Source organism: Jaculus jaculus, chromosome 5, assembly GCF_020740685.1.
Source record: "Jaculus jaculus isolate mJacJac1 chromosome 5, mJacJac1.mat.Y.cur, whole genome shotgun sequence".
NCBI classification, from domain to species: domain Eukaryota; kingdom Metazoa; phylum Chordata; class Mammalia; order Rodentia; family Dipodidae; genus Jaculus; species Jaculus jaculus.
The window spans coordinates 9,308,237-9,327,102 of NC_059106.1; the positions used below are offsets into that span (position 1 = coordinate 9,308,237).

Here is an 18,866-nt window from a genome sequence, read left to right on the forward strand (position 1 = left end):
CAAGCCAGGCCCTGGTGGACTCCACACTCCCAAGGCTCCTGCATATGGGAAGCAGAACCCCAACTCTTCCCTGCTTTGGGCCCCAAGAATACAGCCACTGTTTACAAGTACATTATCCCTTGCACTAGGGGACCACTTAAGGGACGTCCCTCTATGGCTCCCGGGAACAGGAGCTAAGTACAGCAGGAAGGGCTGTTAGAAAGCCAGGCCTTGGGCCTTTAAATGCAGTGGGTGAGCAGGAGACTCAAGGACGGCACACACGCACGGGGAAGCCCACTCACACGAACAAGGTGATGGTGGACGCCAAAATCATAGGCATTTGGAGAACCACAGGGCATGTAGGCTGTGCAGCTACTGTGTAAGGGCACCGTGAGAGGCCCCATCAATATGTGCCAACAGTCAGGGATGCTGTGCCGCGGTAATGCATACCCAGCAGCATTTGGTAATGACCTTGGCTTCAGAACTGGTTTGCACTGCTTTCTGTTCCTCAAGGCTGGCAGACAAAACTTAAAAAAAAAAAAAGCCAGGAGGAACAGGGTCACTGCTTTCCCCTCTGGAATTTCAGCTAAATCCAAGTTACTTCCAATGTTCAAATCCTGCTCCAAAAATGGCCATGGCTGTCTGGAGGAATGCGAGTTAATGAGCCCGGGAGACAGCTGCGGCTGGGGCCTGTTCTGGTCTGCGTGCCTGACAGGAAGGGGCGGCGAGCTACGTGACCCCAAAGTCTCTGAAATTCCAGGTTCTTGGTTACCCTGTGCATTCCTCTTAGAATTGATGAAGGAAAGGTTTTGCTTTCAGATGGGGAGCAGAGGCTGATGGAACAAAGTGTCATGTATTCTTAATGTGACCCATGAGAGAGGTGACATGGATTAACTGCCCTTGGCTTTTACGCCAAAGTCACCAACCCCATCTGTCACAATAGACAGAGGAAGGACGTTCCCACAGAGTGGGTAGCAGTGGGAGCTGGACCCACCTACGATGTCACCTGACCTATCGTCTAAACATCAATTATGAGAGTCCCTTTGAATCTGCAAAGACATATGAGAAGGCTTTGAGCTGAGAGGTGACCTGAGCAAGGTTCCACGAAGCAGAGGGTGGACCCAGGGCTCGATGGTCACCACTGATACTTGCTGGAATTCCATGGCAGTCACAGTTAGAGAGGTCACACTGAGATTTATCCTGAACTTGGTGTCAACAGTTTTTTGTTCGTTCCATCAAGAAACTAAGTCAAGAGGCAGATTCCTTGAATTTTTGCAATTCTGAACACATAAAAAAATAATGATGCTCTTTTTAAAAATATTTATTGTTCATTTTTATTTATTTATTTGAGAGCGACAGAGAAAGAGGCAGAGAGAGAGACAGAGACAGAATGGGCGCGCCAGGGCCTCCAGCCACTGCAAACGAATTCCAGACGCGCGCGCCCCCTTGTGCATCTGGCTAACATGGGTCCTGGGGAATCGAGCCTCGAACCGGGGTCCTTAGGCTTCACAGGCAAGCGCTTAACCGCTAAGCCATCTCTCCGGCCCAATAATGACGCCCTTAACAAAGAGAAATCTGCTAAACAAAAATATGATGGGAGCTGTGACACCAGCTATAACGGCCGCCCCTTCAGCAACAGCATGTGACGGAGCAGGAGGAGGCTCCCAAGCTGCCAAGCACAAATGGCACCAGAATCTCAAAGTGGCAGTGCCCACCTCCACATACAGACACACACACAGAGACAGCTACACAGACACACGCGCACACACACATACTAGCACACAACACACACACACACTCGAATACACACACAGGCACTCATGTGCACAGGTACACTCACACAGAGACACGCTCAGGCATGCACTCAGACACTCTTATTTCAGCACATGTTCACATAGACACGGATTCACAAGCATATACACACACAAACACATTCATACATACATAGGCACACACAATATTTATCCCACGAAGCCAGGAAGCAACCAAAATGTGACTGAGTGCGGTCCAGTGACACCACCGCTCACGTCCCCTCTGGGGCTGGGGACGTAGCTCACTTGGTAGAATGCTTGCCTGGCATGCACAAAGCCTTCGGTTTCATCTCATGCACTGCATAAACCGGGTGGCACGTGCCTGTGATCCCAGAATTAGGAGGGCATTCCCCACGAAGAGTTTGAGGCTAGTGTGGGTTTCATGAACACTGTCTCAAAAGAAAAAAAAAAAAAAAAAAGATGGGGTTGGGAAGATAGCTTGGCAGTTAAAGGCACTTGCTTGCAAAGCCCGCTGGCTTATGTTGGCCCATATGTTTGATTCCCCAGTACCCATGTAAAGCCAGATGCAAAACGTGGCACATGCATCTGGAGTTCATTTACAGCAGCAAGAGTCCCTGGCATGTTCATGCTCTGTGCCCCCCCCCACCAGCTCTCTCATAGTAAATAAATAGAAATATATTTTTTAAAGCATAAACTAAGATTGTGGCTCACACACACCCTCAGCCCAGCACCTTGGAGGAGGCAAGAGGATCAGAAGTTCAAGAATATCTTCAGCTCCATAGCCAGTTTGAAGCCATCCTGGGATACACATGACAGAAATGGCTAAAATGGTAAATTTTGTGTTATGTATGTTGCAGCGCAATAAAAAAGACAGGAAAAGCCATGGAGGGACCACCAATGTGAGTTACTAACGACGAGGCTGACCCGCAGGCCCTGAGATCCCAACTCCTTGGAAAAGGCCACACCATGGAGCCAGCAGAAAGATCAAGGTGATGTGGCAGCGTGCACAAAAGCCCTCAAACACCGCCTGGGCTCCCGACAGCCTCGCCCTGCAGGCCTCAGACTCAAGTTGCTCTCTGGAGCAAGTTTTCCTGGCCAGGTCTTGCCCCATCCCCACACCCAGGCAGGGCAACTCACAGCTTGGTATCAGAATAAAACCCAGGGCAAATGAGTAGCCTCCTAGCATTGCAAGGGCTCCTTTGTTCTTGGTGGCGTTTGAATGCCACACACTCTCAACTGCAAAGTACGTTTAATAACAATGTTTCTAAATTGCAGTCTCTACTTCCTGCCAACAGTACACACCTACCCCACAGAGGCAGAATCCAGTTATAGTTTGCTAACTATCCCCTACTGCTAGGAGTGCCCAGTTTCCAAAAGTTGGAACCCCAGCTATTAAAATCCCAGGAAGAGGGTCAATTTTCTTTAAAAATATATAGGTAGATGATAGATAGATAGATAGATAGACAGACAGATAGTTGATAGCCAGATGTGGTGGTGCACACCTTTAATCCCAGCACTTGGGAGGGAGGCAGAAGTAGGAGGATCGCCACGAGTTTGAGGACACACTAAGACTACATAGTGAATTCCAGGCCAGCCTGGGCTAGAGAGACCCTACCTTGAAAAAACAAAGACAGAGACAGAGAGAGGGAGGGAGAGAAGGGGGGCGCCAAGGCCTCTTCCTGCTGCAAACGACGTCGAGATGCACTCACTGCTCTATTCATCTGGTTTTACATGGGCACTGGGGACCTGAACCCCAGCTTAAGGCATCTCTCAACTCTAATAGGGTCGGTTTTCTTGGCAACTCAGTAGTGTCTGGAGTCATAAGATGCCCACTGAGGCTGTGAATTGTCACTGTGCTCCAGTGAAAGGGGATAGAAATGCCCCCTCCACCCATGATGACACTCATCTGTGTGGTAATGCCAAGTAACCTAGGCTTCTTTTTTTATTTTTATTTTTTGGGTTTTTGAGGTAGGGTCTCACTCTAGCTGAGGCTAACCTGGAATTCACTGTGTAGTCTCAGGGTGGCCTTGTACCCACAGCAATCCACCGACCTCTGCCTCCCGAGGGCTGGGATTAAAGGCGTGCGCCACCACGCCCGGCTTAGCGTAGGCTTCTTGGCACATCCAGATGTGCACAGCACTACTGTGAGCTGTCTGCACTCACCGACGCCAAAGCCCGTCCTATGACGCAACATACATACAGCACCCGGGTCAATGAACTGACTAGGCTCACCCACAGCTCCCTGGTGTGCGAAGATCAAGTGGAAAACCATGTCTAGCGAGGGCTGAAGGAGCAGGCCTGTCACTCCAGCTACTAGGGAGACTGAGGCAGGAGGGTCGTAAGTTCAAGACCTGCCTAGGCTGCAGACATTGAGCTCAAGGTCAACTTGGAAGCCTGGCATGCCCATTCTCTCTCTCAAATAAATAAATAAAATATTTTTCTAAATATGTCTTAAAAAAAAATCAACAGCACCAGGCGTGGTGGCGCACGCCTTTAATCGCAGCACTCAGGAGGCAGAGGTAGGGGCATCGCTGAGAGTTCAAGGCCACCCTGAGACTACGTAGTAAATTCCAGGTCAGCCTGGGCTTCAGTGAGACCCTACCTCAAAAAAAAAAAAAAAAAAAAAAAAAAAGAAAAGAAAAGAATCAACTGCTTGTTCATAGCAGCTATACAATACTTACAGAACCAGGTCTGAAAACTACTTACCTCTACTGAGATAAGGGTCCCATAGCTGGAAGGACATACCCTCAGTGCCAAGGACATAAAAAAATCCCAATGCCTTGCCTGGTGGCACCATCCAGTGCAATTGGAAACTCTGCTACCCGGGCCTCTGCAGACCCAGAAGCACAGCCTAGGGCAACTCTCCACAGCGAAGGAACAGAACGGAAGGAGGGAGCTCAAAGGCACATTGGGGAGCAGTGATACACCGCATGCAGGGCCACATGAAGGCTGGAAAGACAACCTTAGGTGTTTGTACACCTCCAGTGCCATCTATCTATCTTTTTTTTTTCTTTGGTTTTGCGCGGTAGGGTCTTGCTTTAGCCCAGGCTGACCAAGAAATCACTATGTAGTCTCAGGGTGGCCTTGAACTCGTGGCGATCCTCCTACCTGTGCCTCCCCAGTGCTGGGATTAATCCACCACTCACAGGTCATATGTTTTTTTATGAGAGAAAGAATTGGTGCACCAGGGCCTCCAGCCACAGCAATCTCGTGCTACCTTGTGCACATGTGTGACCTTGTGTGCTTGCGTCAGCTTGTGTGTCTGGCTTAGGTGGGACCTGGAAAGTGGAACATGGATCCTTAGGCTTCATAGGCAAGCACCTTAACCGCTGAACCATCTCTCCAATCCTCACTTTTTTTTTTTTTTTTTGGTTTTCTATGGAGTCTCAGGGTGGCCTCGAACTCATGGCAATCCTCCTACCTCTGCCTCCCAAGTGCTGGGATTAAAGGCATGCGCCATCATGCCCTGCTCTCATTATTATTATTTTTTTTTAATATAGTGTCTCTCATTGGCCTGGAGCTCACCAATTAGTGTGACTGGATGGCCAGTAAGTTCCAAGGATCCATATGTCTCTGCCACCCCCTGGGGTTACAGGTGCACACTACTAAGCTGGACACTTTCTTTTTAAACTTTTTTTTGTTTATTTTTATTTATTTATTTATTTGAGAGTGACAGAGAGAGAAAGAGGCAGAGAGAGAATGGGCGCGCCAGGGCCTCCAGCCACTGCAAACAAATTCCAGATGCGTGCGCCCCCTTGTGCATCTGGCTAATGTGAAACCTGGGGAACCGAGCCTCGATCCGAGGTCCTTAGGCTTCACAGGCAAGCGCTTAACCGCTAAGCCATCTCTCCAGCCCATGCTGGACACTTCTTAATGTGGGTTACTGAACTCAGGTCGTCTTGAGGCAAGCACTTTGCTAACTGAGCTATCTCCTCCGCCCCTTTGTTACTTCCTTATTTTACATACACCACATTTTTCTGGTCTTAGGAGAACCTCTTGTGTAAGGTGTGAGTGATTCCTGTCAGTCAAAGGAGGGCTGCCAAGCCTGCCAACGAGCTTCCTGCCCTCCATGCATGGCACAAACTAGTCATTTCAGCCATGCAAAACCAGTTTCCAGGCTGGCACTAGGTCACCTCCCATGGAAGCCAGCAGGGAGGTGTCTGGATGCGGAGGCCACGTCTGCAGCCTCAGCGGCGGGCAGCAGGCCAGGTGCTATCAGGGCAGGGAGCTATCAATCTCCCAGGGGAAGCGGAGGGACGGGCCCGAGGCCTCCCCTTGCAGCCTGCGCAATAGCATCTGGCCGCTTCTCAGCACTGGCTTGACAGCCAAGCACAGCGTGCCGGGAGAGGGATAAAAAAAGCCACATTTGCCTGGTTTCTAAAACATAGGAGGATATGCCAGGCAGGAGAGCATGGGGATTCCTACATGCCACCTTACTTAAAATCAAGTCCAAAGATGCTGAGACATCCACCTTCAAATTTCCTCCTCCGGTCAAAAGTCCAGCTGAGCTGCTGAAAAGAGAGTGCGTCCCAGGTCCCACGTCTGGAAGCCAAGCAGCCACCAAACTCAAACTCAAGTCAAACAAGAAGAATTCTGGGACTGGAGAGATGTCTCAGTGGTTAAAGGCAGTTGCTTGAAAAGCCTGATGGCCCAGGTTTGATTTCCCAGTAACCAAGTAAAGCCAGATAAACAAAATGGTGCATGCATCTGAAGTTTGTCTGCAGTGGCAAGAAGCCCTGGAACACACCTTCTCATTCTCTCTCTCTCCCCTCCCTAGTATGTCAATTTAAAAAAAAAAAGGAATTCTAAGCCAGGTATGTGGTGCACATCTTTAATCCCAGCACTTGGGAGGCAGAGGTAGGAGGATCTCTGTGAGTTCGAAGCCAGCCTGGGACTACAGGGTGAATTCCTGGCCCAGTGTGAGACCCTACTTCGAAAAGCCATTAAAAATAAATAAAATAAAAAATAAAAATAATAAAAGCCCATGGCAGAGCAGCAGGTATCCGGGAGTCTAAGAGGGTTCAAGCTGGTCTCAGCTAAAGAGGTTCAAGCTAGAGGAATAAGCGCAGTGGCGGGAAGAGGCGAGCGGGAGGCAACCGGGCAGCTCAACTGCAGACAGGGCCAGAGCTGCCTGGGCCGGGGTCTTAAGACGCCACAGTCTACAACTCATATGATCCAGTCAGGGAGCTGAGGGCTAGGCGATGGGCACCAGCGCTGATGTCTGGCTCCACCTAGCCACGAGAGGTGGCAGAAGGCAACCAGGCCAGTACCAACGAGAGGCACCAGCTATACCAGCTTCCCAGCACCTGCGTAAGGCCCCTGCTGGAGCCAAGAACACAACCCAGGACGTGGCACCCGGAACTCACCAATGTACTCAGATCCTGCAGGGGTAATGTTCCTGACCATTCAGGGCTGTGGTTTTATTTTGTTTTTCTAATAAGAGGAAATAGCAAAAGTAGCCAGGGTATCCTTTCTCAAGCAAAAAAACTAACCAGGGATGACCCAAAAGGCACCATAGTGCTGAGAAGACGTGACGGAGGCGTGTTCAGCACTGAAACATCACCATCACACCTTCCAAGGCTCAGGGTCCATCGCGGAAGAGGTGGCGGAAAGGATGTAAGAGCTGAAGGAAGGGTAGGACTGCTTACAATGCAATCGTCCAGACAGAAACTGGCCTTGATATCCATGACCTCCAAGTGCCTAGCAATACCTTCACAAGACCCTCCTAATAGGAGGGAAAGATGATGACATTAGAATAAAAGACAGACTAGTGGAGAGAGGAAGGGGATATGATGGAGAGTGGATTTTTTTTTATTTTTTTTTTATTTTATTATTTATTTGAGATCGACAGACACAGAGAGAAAGACAGATAGAGGGAGAGAATGGGCGCGCCAGGGCCTCCAGCCTCTGCAAACGAACTCCAGATGCGTGCGCCCCCTTGTGCATCTGGCTAACGTGGGACCTGGGGAACCGAGCCTCGAACCGGGGTCCTTAGGCTTCACAGGAAAGCGCTTAACCGCTAAGCCATCTCTCCAGCCGGGAGAGTGGATTTGTGAAGGGGAAAGTGGGGGAGGGAATTATCATGGTTTATTGTCTGTAATTATGGAAGTTATCAATAAAAAATAAGCCTTTATCTGTTAAATAAATAAATGCTAAAAAAAAAAAAAAACTCTTCCCACGGATGGCAATGTAGGTCAGTGGACAGATCCCTCGCCCAGCAAGCATCAACTGACAAGCTGGAGCACAGTGACCCACACCCACAACCCCGGCACCGGGACGAGGGAGAAGCAGTTCAGCTTCACACCGGATGAGGAACTAGAATAAAAACTTGGCCACATCTCTCCTGGACAGTGACTCTGGCTCCAGTGTGGCCTGGCTTTTTGATGATGTGCAGGGCCAGTGAGAGTCCCTCCCCAGCATTTCTAAGTTACTTGTAAGTGTTTGTAAGTAACAGGGTTGCTGCTTCTCAGATTTATCCATCAGTGACTCTTCCAGGGAGAAACTGCTTTTTCATCACCCTAATCCAAACACTGAACACGCGTCTTTGTGGAGAAGCAGATTCTCCCAATGAAATGTTTCAGCTCCAGGAATATATTTTAAGACCTATATTTTCATCTCCTACCACACCCTTGTTTTTCCTGGCAAAACCTTCAGTGCTTAAAGTCCAGGGCTGAATTTCCCTTTAATTCCATCAGAATAAGGCCATGGTAGGCAGCTCATGCTGCGTCCTCACTTCCCTTCCCCTGACCTTCAAGTGGGCTTGTGACCACCACCATTCTGTAGCAAGGAGCATGTGTGCATATCCAGCCTGAAGATCCGATTCAAATCTCATTCTTCCAAGGAATTCTTTCCACTACGCACAACTTCCTCAGACACTCTTCCCCAGCCCCTCCTCTTGGCCACCTAGGAAACCACCCCAGCGGGGGGGGGGGGGGGGGGGGGGGGGGGAGTGGACGTGCCTCTCAAACTCCGCCGCTCCTCCTGACTGTGCCGCAAGGCAAAGTTGGATCTGAAAGGCCCAAGAACCGCACAGAACAGACTTTAATGTACAAAGGTTTCCCAGAAGCCTTTCCAAGGAGATTGGGGGGGGGTGGTGGTAAGAACAGCTCTGCCCTGGAGGTCTTTGTGTCTTAAACCACCCCCCCTCCCAGGTCCTGGGTCGGCTCTTGCAGCTTCTGTTTCTTCCCCAGCATGTAACACCTGTGTGTAGGTTCAGACAAGGGCTCGCCACCCTGTCATTCTCAAACAGCAGGGCACAATACCCTCCTGGGACACATCCCTGGGTGGCAAGTGCCTGGCACTCCCACTTGGACCACTGAAGAAGTCATTTAATAAATCACACCACCACATTCTGGCCTTTGAGTGTCTTGGGAGCAGGCGGAGTGGGCATCCATCACGTTTCACACAGGGGAAACTGAGGCTGTAAGTCATTAAACCCAATGCCACAACTACTGGTAAGGGGCAGAACGGACCAGCGTCCCGGTGGGCCCGCGCCCCACCCGGGATGCGAGGAGGTGTCCGTACCGGGCCCCCATCCCGGGGTTTTGGAACTCCCCCTCGCCCACTTCGCCCACGCAAGGCCCGTCCCGCCGCACCCACCTCGTCGCCGAAGCGCACCAGCTTCTGGCCCGTGGGCCCGCGCAGGCCGGGGAAGCGCGCGCCGCCGGGGTCCCCCGCGTCCCCCGCGCGCCCCGCGCTGCCGGCCGGCGGCCCGAGCAGGCAGCGGTCGATGATCTCGTCCTGCTGCGCGGGCGGTAACCGCGCCCACTCGGGCCCGTACTTCTCGCGGATCTTCTCCTTGTCCTGCATGATCTTCCTGGCCATGGGGCTCAGCGACGAGAAGTAGGTGAAGCGCTTTCGCTCCCGGTCGTCCAGCGGCCGGTTCCCGCTCATGACCACCGAGCGCGAGGCCGCGATCGCCGCCGCCATCGACGCCATGCCCGGCCGCCCGCCCCGGCCCCGAGCGCCGCCTCCCGGCCGCTGGCGCCCCGCCCCGGGACCCGCTCCCACCCGGACGCCTGCGCCCCGCCCTCCGCCCCGCCTCCGCCGCCACCCAGAGCTGAGCCGGCCTCCTCCAGACCCGGGGACCGGTCCCGGAGCACAGCCCGGAGTCCAGGCTGCGCGTGTCTCGCCTCCACTCAGCCAGCGCCCCCGGGTCCCTCCCCGGAGCCCCTCTTACGCCCCGATCCCTCCCCAGAGCCCCTCCTGCGCTCCCGATCCCTCCCCGGAGCCCCTCCTGCGCCCCGATCCCTCTCCAGAGCCCCTCCTGCGCACCCCAGTCCCTCCCCAAAGCCCCGCCCCCCGGAGGGCCGACTCTCCCTGCCCTTTCCCTGTGACCCCTCGCTGCCCTTGCAGTGCGGGCACTTTTCGAGGCTCCGTCTGGTCACTGGTGGGGCTGGCGGGTCCACATTCACGCCCGGCTGTCCAGGAGAGGCCTGTTTGGCTAACTCCCGGAGTGGACCGCCATGGTGCCACGTGGTCATTGCTGACAAAGGAAACTTACTCCTCCACGTGCCCAGCATAGCTAGCGTTTGGTCCAGCTATTCAGCTCTCCGGCCCATTTTCTAGTTTGCGCTCTCCCTCAGCGGTCCGGTCCTGTCCAGTCTCGGGTACAGACTCATCGGTACCCTCCTAGGAAGCGGGGCGGGGAGGGCTGCCCAGGAAAGCTGAACTCCTGTACCACAGTCTTAAAAAAACCTGCTAACCCGGGCATCATGGTCACTTACGTTTGTAATCCTGACACTGTAATCCCGACACCTGGAGGTTTAGGCAGGAGGATCTCAGCCAACCTAGGCTCCACAGTGAGCCTCTTTGCCACGCCCTCTCAAAGAAAAAGAAAAGGTCCTGGTGAAAGTGATGGAGACACCAGGAACCCTACAGTGATAGGAATTAAGAATTAGTCCCCATGGGCTGGAGAGATGGCTAAAGACCCCGGTTCGAGGCTCGATTCCCCAGTTCGTTTGCAGTGGCTGGAGACCCTGGCGCCCCCATTCTCTCAATCTATCTGCCTTTCTCTCTGTGTCTGTTGCTCTCAATTAAATAAATTTTTAAAAATGAACAGAAAAAAAAGGAAAGAATTAGCCCCCATTTTGTAGGTAATTAGGTCAAGTAACAGGCCTCAAAAGAATATCCACAGCTGGGAATGGTGGAGCACGCCTTTAGTCCCAGCACTCGGGAGGCAGAGGTAGGAGGATCGCTGTGAGTTTGAAGCCAGCCTAAACTACATAGTGAATTCCAGGTCAGCCTGGCCTAAGGGAGACCCTACCTCATAAAAACAAAAAAAGAAAAAAAGAATATCACTCATGACAAGTCCAAGGGACTGACTGAATTCCAAAAAGCCCTGACTCACTAAGAAATGGACTGAACCACCCCCCCCACCCCTCCACCCCTCAGCCTCCCCACCCCCTTACCCCCCTCCCACCCCAGCTCCTTTTTTCATCAAGTGCCTCCATATCTGTTCAAAGTAACCAGTCCAGTCCCGGGAAACTGAACCCTTTTTGGCCCCTGTGAGGATACAGGAACCCCTGGTCCTGGTCACTAGGTGGGTTACCGGCGGTCCCCCTCAACTTTCTGCTTTGCTTTCTTTCTTTCTTTTAATTTTGGTTTTTCGAGGTAGGGTTTCACTCTAGTCTAGGCTGACCTGGAGCTCACTCTGTATTCTCAGAGTGGCCTTGAATTTACGGCGATCCTCCTACCTCTGCCTCCCAAGTGCTGGGATTAAAGGCGTGTGCCACCATGCCCAGCTTTGCTTCGCTTTCTAGGAATAAAGCTTTGCTTCACCAGCCAGTCTGCTTTGTCTGTGCCTGTCCGCTCCTTCCTGCGGGTTGTAAGAGGGGGACTCACTGGCTCTGGGAGGTCCACCCAACCAACGCTGTGAAAACCCTGCTGCGTGGGACAGAGACCTTTCCCCTGGAGGGCAGCTCCTAAGTGCCCCATCTCCCCTGTGATGCCTTCCCTGGGCAGCAAGCCCCCTGGGTGCTAATTAGACATCGCTCCCTTTCCTAAATGGGGATCAGAGAAGTCAGTGAGGGGGGTCAGTGTACTGGACCTATATTGCATCAACCTAAGTGGGGAATAAACTTCCAAAAATGGTAAGGCTGATTCTGTCTGGAATGTCAGAAATCACAAGAACTCTGCGCGGCTAGCTGTTTGCAAACAAACTGAAGAGCGTGGAAAGGTTCCACAGAGAGGCATAGGAGACCCTTCCCTACAGAAGTCTGAAGGGGAGCAGGCTTGTCACTTTTGAAGCATCTTTCTCTGCAAACCACAAAATTAAAATTATCCAGGGCCATTCACCCACCCACCCCATCACCTAGTTGACACCTGGTTGATTTTCATGGGACTGTAGCAAGTCCCGGGGAAGGACTATTTCCACTGCTGCTGGACAGAGCTACCCCATCAGCTACTAGGGTCTTTGTCCTAAGCAGCACTTGGCTAATTCTGTCTGAGATTCTGAGGAGAAACACAGAAATAACGAAACACAGAAATAGCCTTGATCTAAATGTGACCTGGCCCTACCAACCTCCCTCCCAGAGTCCTGGGAATGTTTTTGGAATGTCATGAATGTGGCAGGCTTTGTCATAGAAGACCCCGCCATCAAGATGTCACGGGGCAGGAGGGACTGCAGAAACAGCTCTGCTGGGAGAGTGCTTGCCCAGCGCGAAGCCCCAGGCTTGATCCTCAGCAAAGCAGAAACCAGATGCTGGGATTCACGTCTGTAGTCTCAGCACTGAAGATGGAGGTTGGGGGTCAGAAGTTCAATTTAGGCAAGCCAGGGCTACATGCAGCCCTGCAGAAAGAAGGAGGGAAGGAAGGAAAAAGAGAGAGAGAGAGAGAAAGAGGGAGGGAAGGAGGGAGAAAGGGAGAAAGGAAGAAAGGGAAGGAAGAAAAAAAGGGAGAGAGATGGAGGGAGGAAGGGAGAAAGGAAGAAAGAAAGGAAGAAAGAAAGAAAGGGAGGAAGGAAAAGAGGGATGGAAGGAGAGAGGGAAGGAAGGAAGGGAGAAGGAAAGAAAAAGAAAGCTGGGCATGATGGCGCACGCCTTTAATCCCAGCACTCAGGAGGCAGAGGTAGGAGGATCACTGTGAGTTCAAGGCCACCTGAGAGTACATAGTGAATTCCAGGTCAGCCTAGACTACAGTGAGACCCTATTTAAAAAAAAAAAAAGAGAGAAAGAAAATAAATAAATATGGGACTGGAGAAACAGTTGCACTGCTGAAGGTGCTTGCTTGCAAAGCCTGATGGCCTGGGTTTGATTCCCCAGTACCCACGTAAAGCCAGATGCACAAAATGGCACATGTATCTGGACTTCCTTTGCAGCAGGAGGCCTTGGCTTACTAATATTTATTCACTTACCTCCCTCTCTCAAATATTTTTTAATATTTTATTTTTATTTATTTATTAGAGAGAGAGAGAGAGAGAGAGAGAATGGGTGTGCCAGGGCTTCCAGCCATTGCAAATGAACTCTAGATGTATGCGCCACCTTGTGCATTTGGCTTACCTGGGTCCTGGGGAATCGAACTGAGGTCCTTTGGCTTCACAGGCAAGCCCCTTAACCACTAAGCCATCTCTCCAGCACTCTCAAATATTTTTTAAAAATGTTATCAGCATCTGCAATTGTACCATTCAGGAGGCTGTGGCAGGAGAACTGCCACAAATGTGAGAGCAGCCTGGGTTGAAGGCTTATACAGTAAGTTGCGGACAGCCCTAGGCTACAAATGTAAGATCTGTCTCGAAAAAAAAAAAAAAATCCAAGTGTAGGCAGAAGAAAAAGAAAGATAAAAGGATGTTATAGCTAATATTGGAGCGTGGCTGAAGAGGTTGTTCAGTGGTTAGTGCACCCTTGCTGGGGTGGGGGTGGTGTTGAGATTGCCAGAGTTCAAATCTCCAGATACTACATAAACAGGCATGGTAATGCACATTTTAACTCCAGTCTGTTAGTGAAGCAGAGACCTGCAAGCTCCGGGGCCAGTAAGACTCCAGCGGAAGAGCGATGGAGCAGGACACCCTGTGTCCCTCAGGCCACTACAGGCCAGCGCCCCATACCTTACTGTAGGCACCCATATGGAGGGGGCACCGCTACGCACCACACCACATTACAACACTGAAGCAATGGGAAAAGCAAAGCCATTCAATAGCAGCTTGACTCCTTTAGCATTTATGAAGCTTCTTTTTTATATATTTTTAAAAAATTTTTGTTTATTTATTTGAGAGAGAAAAAGAGGGCAAGAGAGAGAGAATGGACACACCAGGGCCTTCAGCCATTGCAAACAAACTCCACACACATGTGCTCCTTTGTGCATCTGGCTAATGTGGGTCCTGGGGAGTCGAACCTGGGTCCTTTGGCTTTGCAGACAAGTGCCTTACATGCTAAGCCATCTCTCCAACCCATATGAAGCTTTTTTTTTTTTTTTTTTTTGAAGTAGGGTCTCACTCTAGCTCAGGCTGACCTAGAATTCACTACGTAGTCTCAAGGTGGCCTCGAACTCATGGCAATCCTCCTACCTCTGCCTCCTGAGTGCTGGGATTAAAGGCGTGCACTACCACGCCCGGCCTGAAGTTTGTTTTTTTTTTTTTTTTTTTTAATGCAGCCACAAGCCTGGGAGTTTACTTCTTGTTACTGTCAGTATTCCCTATTCATGTGAATGCAAGGAAGGCCCAGCACATTGACCTGAATGTCCAGGTTTCTCTCCACTAATCCTAATAACAAGGGTGATTGGCATGTTTGCTTTGAAGCTACAGGAAGGGTTCTTTGGCAATGTGCTGTTGGCCTCATGCTGATTCCAAAGCAAATATTGCTTCCTTATAATAATAATAAGTGTTTTGTATCAAATATACTGTCAGAGAATTTTTAAAATATTTTATTTATTATTATTTATTTGCAAGCAGAGTGATGAATAGAGAGAAAGAAGGAGAGAGAAAGCCAGCATGGGCATGCCAGGGCCTCTAATCACTGCAAATGAACTCCAAATGCATGCAACACTTTGTGCATCTTGCTTTATGTGGGTCTTGGGCAATCTAACCCACGTCCTTAGGCTTTGCAGGCAAGTGCCACTCATTAGTGGTATATACAAACCTTTACGATTATTTGGCTCCTAATATAATTACTTGTGTGCCTTTCTTCAGTTCTTTGAGTAAGAAAACATTATGTAGCCTAGGCTGGCCTCAAACTGGTGATCCTTTTCTCTCTTTTTTTGGAGGAAGGGTCTTGCTTTAGCCCAGGCTGACCTGGAATTCACTATGTAGTCTCAGGGTGGTCTCAAACTAACGGCGATCCTCCTACCTCTGCCTCCCAAGTGTTGGGGTTAAAGGTGTGTGCCGCCATACCTGGCACAAACGGGTGATACTCAGCCTCCCAAATGCTGGGATAATAGTCATGGGCTACCATGCCTTCCTTTGAGACACAGGGACATGTCATGTAGCTTAAGGTGGCTCAGAACTGATGATCCTTCGGCCCCAGCCTTCCAAGTTCTGGGACTACACACATGTCCCACCACCCTTAACTCCCCAAGTGTATCGTCACATAGACCTTGGCCATCAAAGAACTTTTTCTTTTTCGAGGTAGGGTCTCGCTCTGAGCCTGACCTGGAATTCACCATGTAGTCTCAGGGTGGCCTTGAACTCACAGAGCCTCCCAAGTGCTGGTATTATAGGCATGTGTCACACTCCCGGCTCTTCAAAGAACTTTCTGACTTCTCTCTCCTCGCAGCTTGGTTGGAGGAAGCTAGGAGGACTAGAGGTATAGACAACGGTTAACATGTGGCAGCAGACACGACATGTTTACATCCCAGAGCGCCATGCTTCCCATGATTGATTGCTCACGACAGAATCTCATTGTATAAACCAAGGTCTGGAGCCACCCAGGAATCTCTCTCATCGGGTAGATCGCCAGTAGTGACTCAAAACTTATGTCCTCAGCAAGGCCCTGACGCTGCCGGCCCTCTGGTCCAGGGCTACTCTTTGAAAACCACTGTCTTGAATGCCCAGTCACCTAATCCAAACCTCCAGCAGTTGGGGAGCACACGCAAGACACCTAAGAATAGAGCATTTGTGTCCATGTTCTGGGTGCCCTCCACTGACCTGGGGATACTGTATGTCCACACGAGAAAGCACACTCAGCTGTTATCATCGCATTTAAGTGGTGGTTGAATCCAGTCTCTGCTTTGAACCACAAAATTGTATCAGGGACACTATTGGTATCAGGTGACCTCATGGCCCAGGAGCTGGAGCTGAACTGACTGGGAAGAACAGAGCACGTTCTCTCAGCTGTCACCACCGCTCACCTCTGCCGTGGAGATTAAGCTGTCCTACCACTTAAGGCCAATGAGGGAGCTGGCATGCCAGTGGCATCTCCTACTTTCCTTATGGCTGGGAAGATCCCTCTAGAGAGCCAGACCACACAGGCCATGGGCATTTTCAGTTTCCTTTTTTTTTTTTTAATTTAATTTATTTTTTTTTTTTTTAATTTGAGAGTGACAGACACAGAAAGACAGATAAAGGGAGAGAGAGAGAATGGGCGCGCCAGGGCTTCCAGCCTCTGCAAACGAACTCCAGACGTGTGCGCCCCCTTGTGCATCTGGCTAACGTGGGACCTGGGGAACCAAGCCTCGAACCGGGGTCCTTAGGCTTCACAGGCAAGCGCTTAACCGCTAAGCCATCTCTCCAGCCCATTTCCTTTTTTTATTTTTAAGTAACTTTTTATTAACAACCTCCATACATATACACAATGTGCTATGATCATAATCCCCTCTCATCACTCTCCCTTTTCCCTCTCCCAAATCCCCCCTCCACTGAATTCCTTCTTTCCAACTAGTCTCTCTTCCATTTTAATGTCATTATTCCCCCTCTTATTATGCAGACCTTTTGTTGTTTTTATTTTTCTTTCAAGGTAGGGTCTCACTCTAGCCCAGGCTGACCTGGAACTCACTATGTAGTCTCAGAGTGGCCTTGAACTCACAGCAATCCTACCTCTGCCTCCCAAGTGCTGGGATTAAGGCGTGCACCACCATGCCCGGCCCTATTATGCAGATCTTGTGGAGATAGTGTTGGCCATTGTGAAGTCATGAGTGCTATGACCACTCTGTGTCTAGAAGATGGTATTGCAAAACACTCCTCCCCTTCTTTTGGTCCTTCCTTCCTTCCTTCCTTCCTTCCTTCCTTCCTTCCTTCCTTCCTTCCTTCTTCTCTCCCTCCCTCCCTCCCCTTTTTTGTTAGAACAAAATAAAACTTGTTAGAAGCAAAATAAAATTTCAGTTTATTGCTGGACATTGTTTCATACATATATCAAACAAGCCAAAAAAAGCCAGGCCTGGTGGTGCATACCTTTAATCTTAGCAGAGGCAGAGGTAGGAGGATTGCCATGAGTTTGAGGCCATGCTGAGACTACATAGTGAATTCCAGATCAGCCTGGGCTAGAGTGAGACCCTACCTCAAAAAAAACAAACAATCAAAAAGCCCAAACCATAAATAGACAGCAATTTCATAGACAACAAAAGAAAAAGAAACCTTTTGCCTTTGGCCTTTTAAACTATCTCATACAGATCCACTACTTCTTTTTTTTATTTACTCCAGAGGATGAACTTTATTCTAAAGGTCATAGAGTTTCACAATCAGTTTACAACAGTATCATTTTCTTCATTTCACAAACATACTGTAGGGTGAGATAGAACTTTAAGTTTTGTGTTGCTACTAACACATTTCACAGACCCACTACTTACAGCGCAGCTACGTACACAAAAAGAGTTAACTACTGGAAAGCTCAGAATAAGATTATTTTTTGTTGTTGGTTTTGCTTTTTTTTTTTTACAAGGCATTTTTTTTCTCCTTTGAAATTATAAGTAACATGGTCACACCACAAGTAAAGTCAGAAGAAAGACAGAGAACCCTGGGAAGGCCAGTCTGGTCATCCATTATCATTAAAAATGGCTGACCCCTAACAATATGTACAAAAATATAAAATGGAAACAAAAATACAAATTTTCCTTTTTAAAAACATATTTTATTTATTTATTTGAGAGAGAGAGAGAGAGAGAATGGGCACACCAGGGCCTGCAGCCACTGCGAACGAACTCCAGATGCATGCGCCTCCTTGTTCATCTGGCTTACGAGGATCCTGGAGAATCAAATGAAGATCCTTTGACTTTGCAGGCAAACGTCTTAACCTCTAAACCATCTTTCCAGCCTCTCTCCTCGAGGGTGACCATGTTTAGATTATGAGAGGGAAGTGCAGGGTGCAGAGGTCACTGTGGCCTGTTTTCAGTAACTTTTCCTTTTTCGCTAAATATTCATCCTCAACAGTCTTCTTGGTATGGACATCATCATCTACAAGCCTCAGCCTCATCTTCATCTCCATCCTCTTCCTCACCATCACCTTCCTCCTCCTCCCCACCGTCAACATCATCCACCTTATGGCAGCTTCCTGCTCCCCGGTTGCTTTCCTCATTAGCATTTGCAGGGGCTTTGCTTCCATTCTCTGCTTCCTGCACAACTTCCTTCTTTTCCTTCACACCTGTGGCGGTGGTCTTGGAGCTGGTGTCCACAGCCGACATGGTGGGCGATGCATCCGGTGAAAGGGAAAGTGGGAGTCCAGCGGCCTAACGTGGCTGCAGCGAAGGCGACTGTGGCAAGCAGATGGATGACTTGGGTACAAGGCGAAGACGGCTTTCTCGACTAGCCTATGGGCTGGCTCCTACATCCTTTCTGCCACCTCTTTGCCAGTGGTTCCTGAGCCTCAGAGCGTGTGACAGAGATGCCTTACTTAGTGCTCAACACTCCACTGTCACTTCTTGTCACTGTGATGGGTTTTGAGTCTCCCCAGTGGTCATTGCCATGTGAAAAGAGAAGCTTCTCTAACCAAACGTGAGAGCAGCACTAATACATGGGCATAAACTGAAGTATTTAGAGGGCACTTTGATGGGCATAATATACCCATTTAGCCAGACAACAGTAGCAGTTTTCCCCCTAGGGCTTATACTTTCCCCAGTCACAGATGTTGGACTAGGCTGTCAGTACTAGGCATGAATTCCCTCCCATGGAGCAGGCCTCACATTTAACCCTCATAACAGACATGTCACCATTGCACCAGTTGGCACATTTGGCTTGGCCGGCCAGCCATGAGG

General features: G+C 49.9%; 1 protein-coding gene across 2 annotated transcripts in view; it reads right to left on the reverse strand.

Moving 5' to 3' along the window:
• Positions 1-10,497, reverse strand: part of C5H1orf198 (chromosome 5 C1orf198 homolog) — a 31,310-nt gene extending 20,813 nt beyond the window's left edge. The window contains exon 1 of one of the 2 annotated variants that reach the window (XM_045150557.1): positions 10,478-10,497. Coding sequence is in view for 1 of the 2 variants with exons in the window: in XM_004659690.2 (XP_004659747.2) it covers positions 9,351-9,689 (339 nt within the window). In the remaining variant the exon portion in view is untranslated. Of the gene's footprint in view, positions 1-9,350; positions 9,699-10,477 lie in introns of those variants that run through there. The other variant, XM_004659690.2, reaches the window with a different exon arrangement.
• Positions 10,498-18,866: the final 8,369 nt, after the last annotated feature.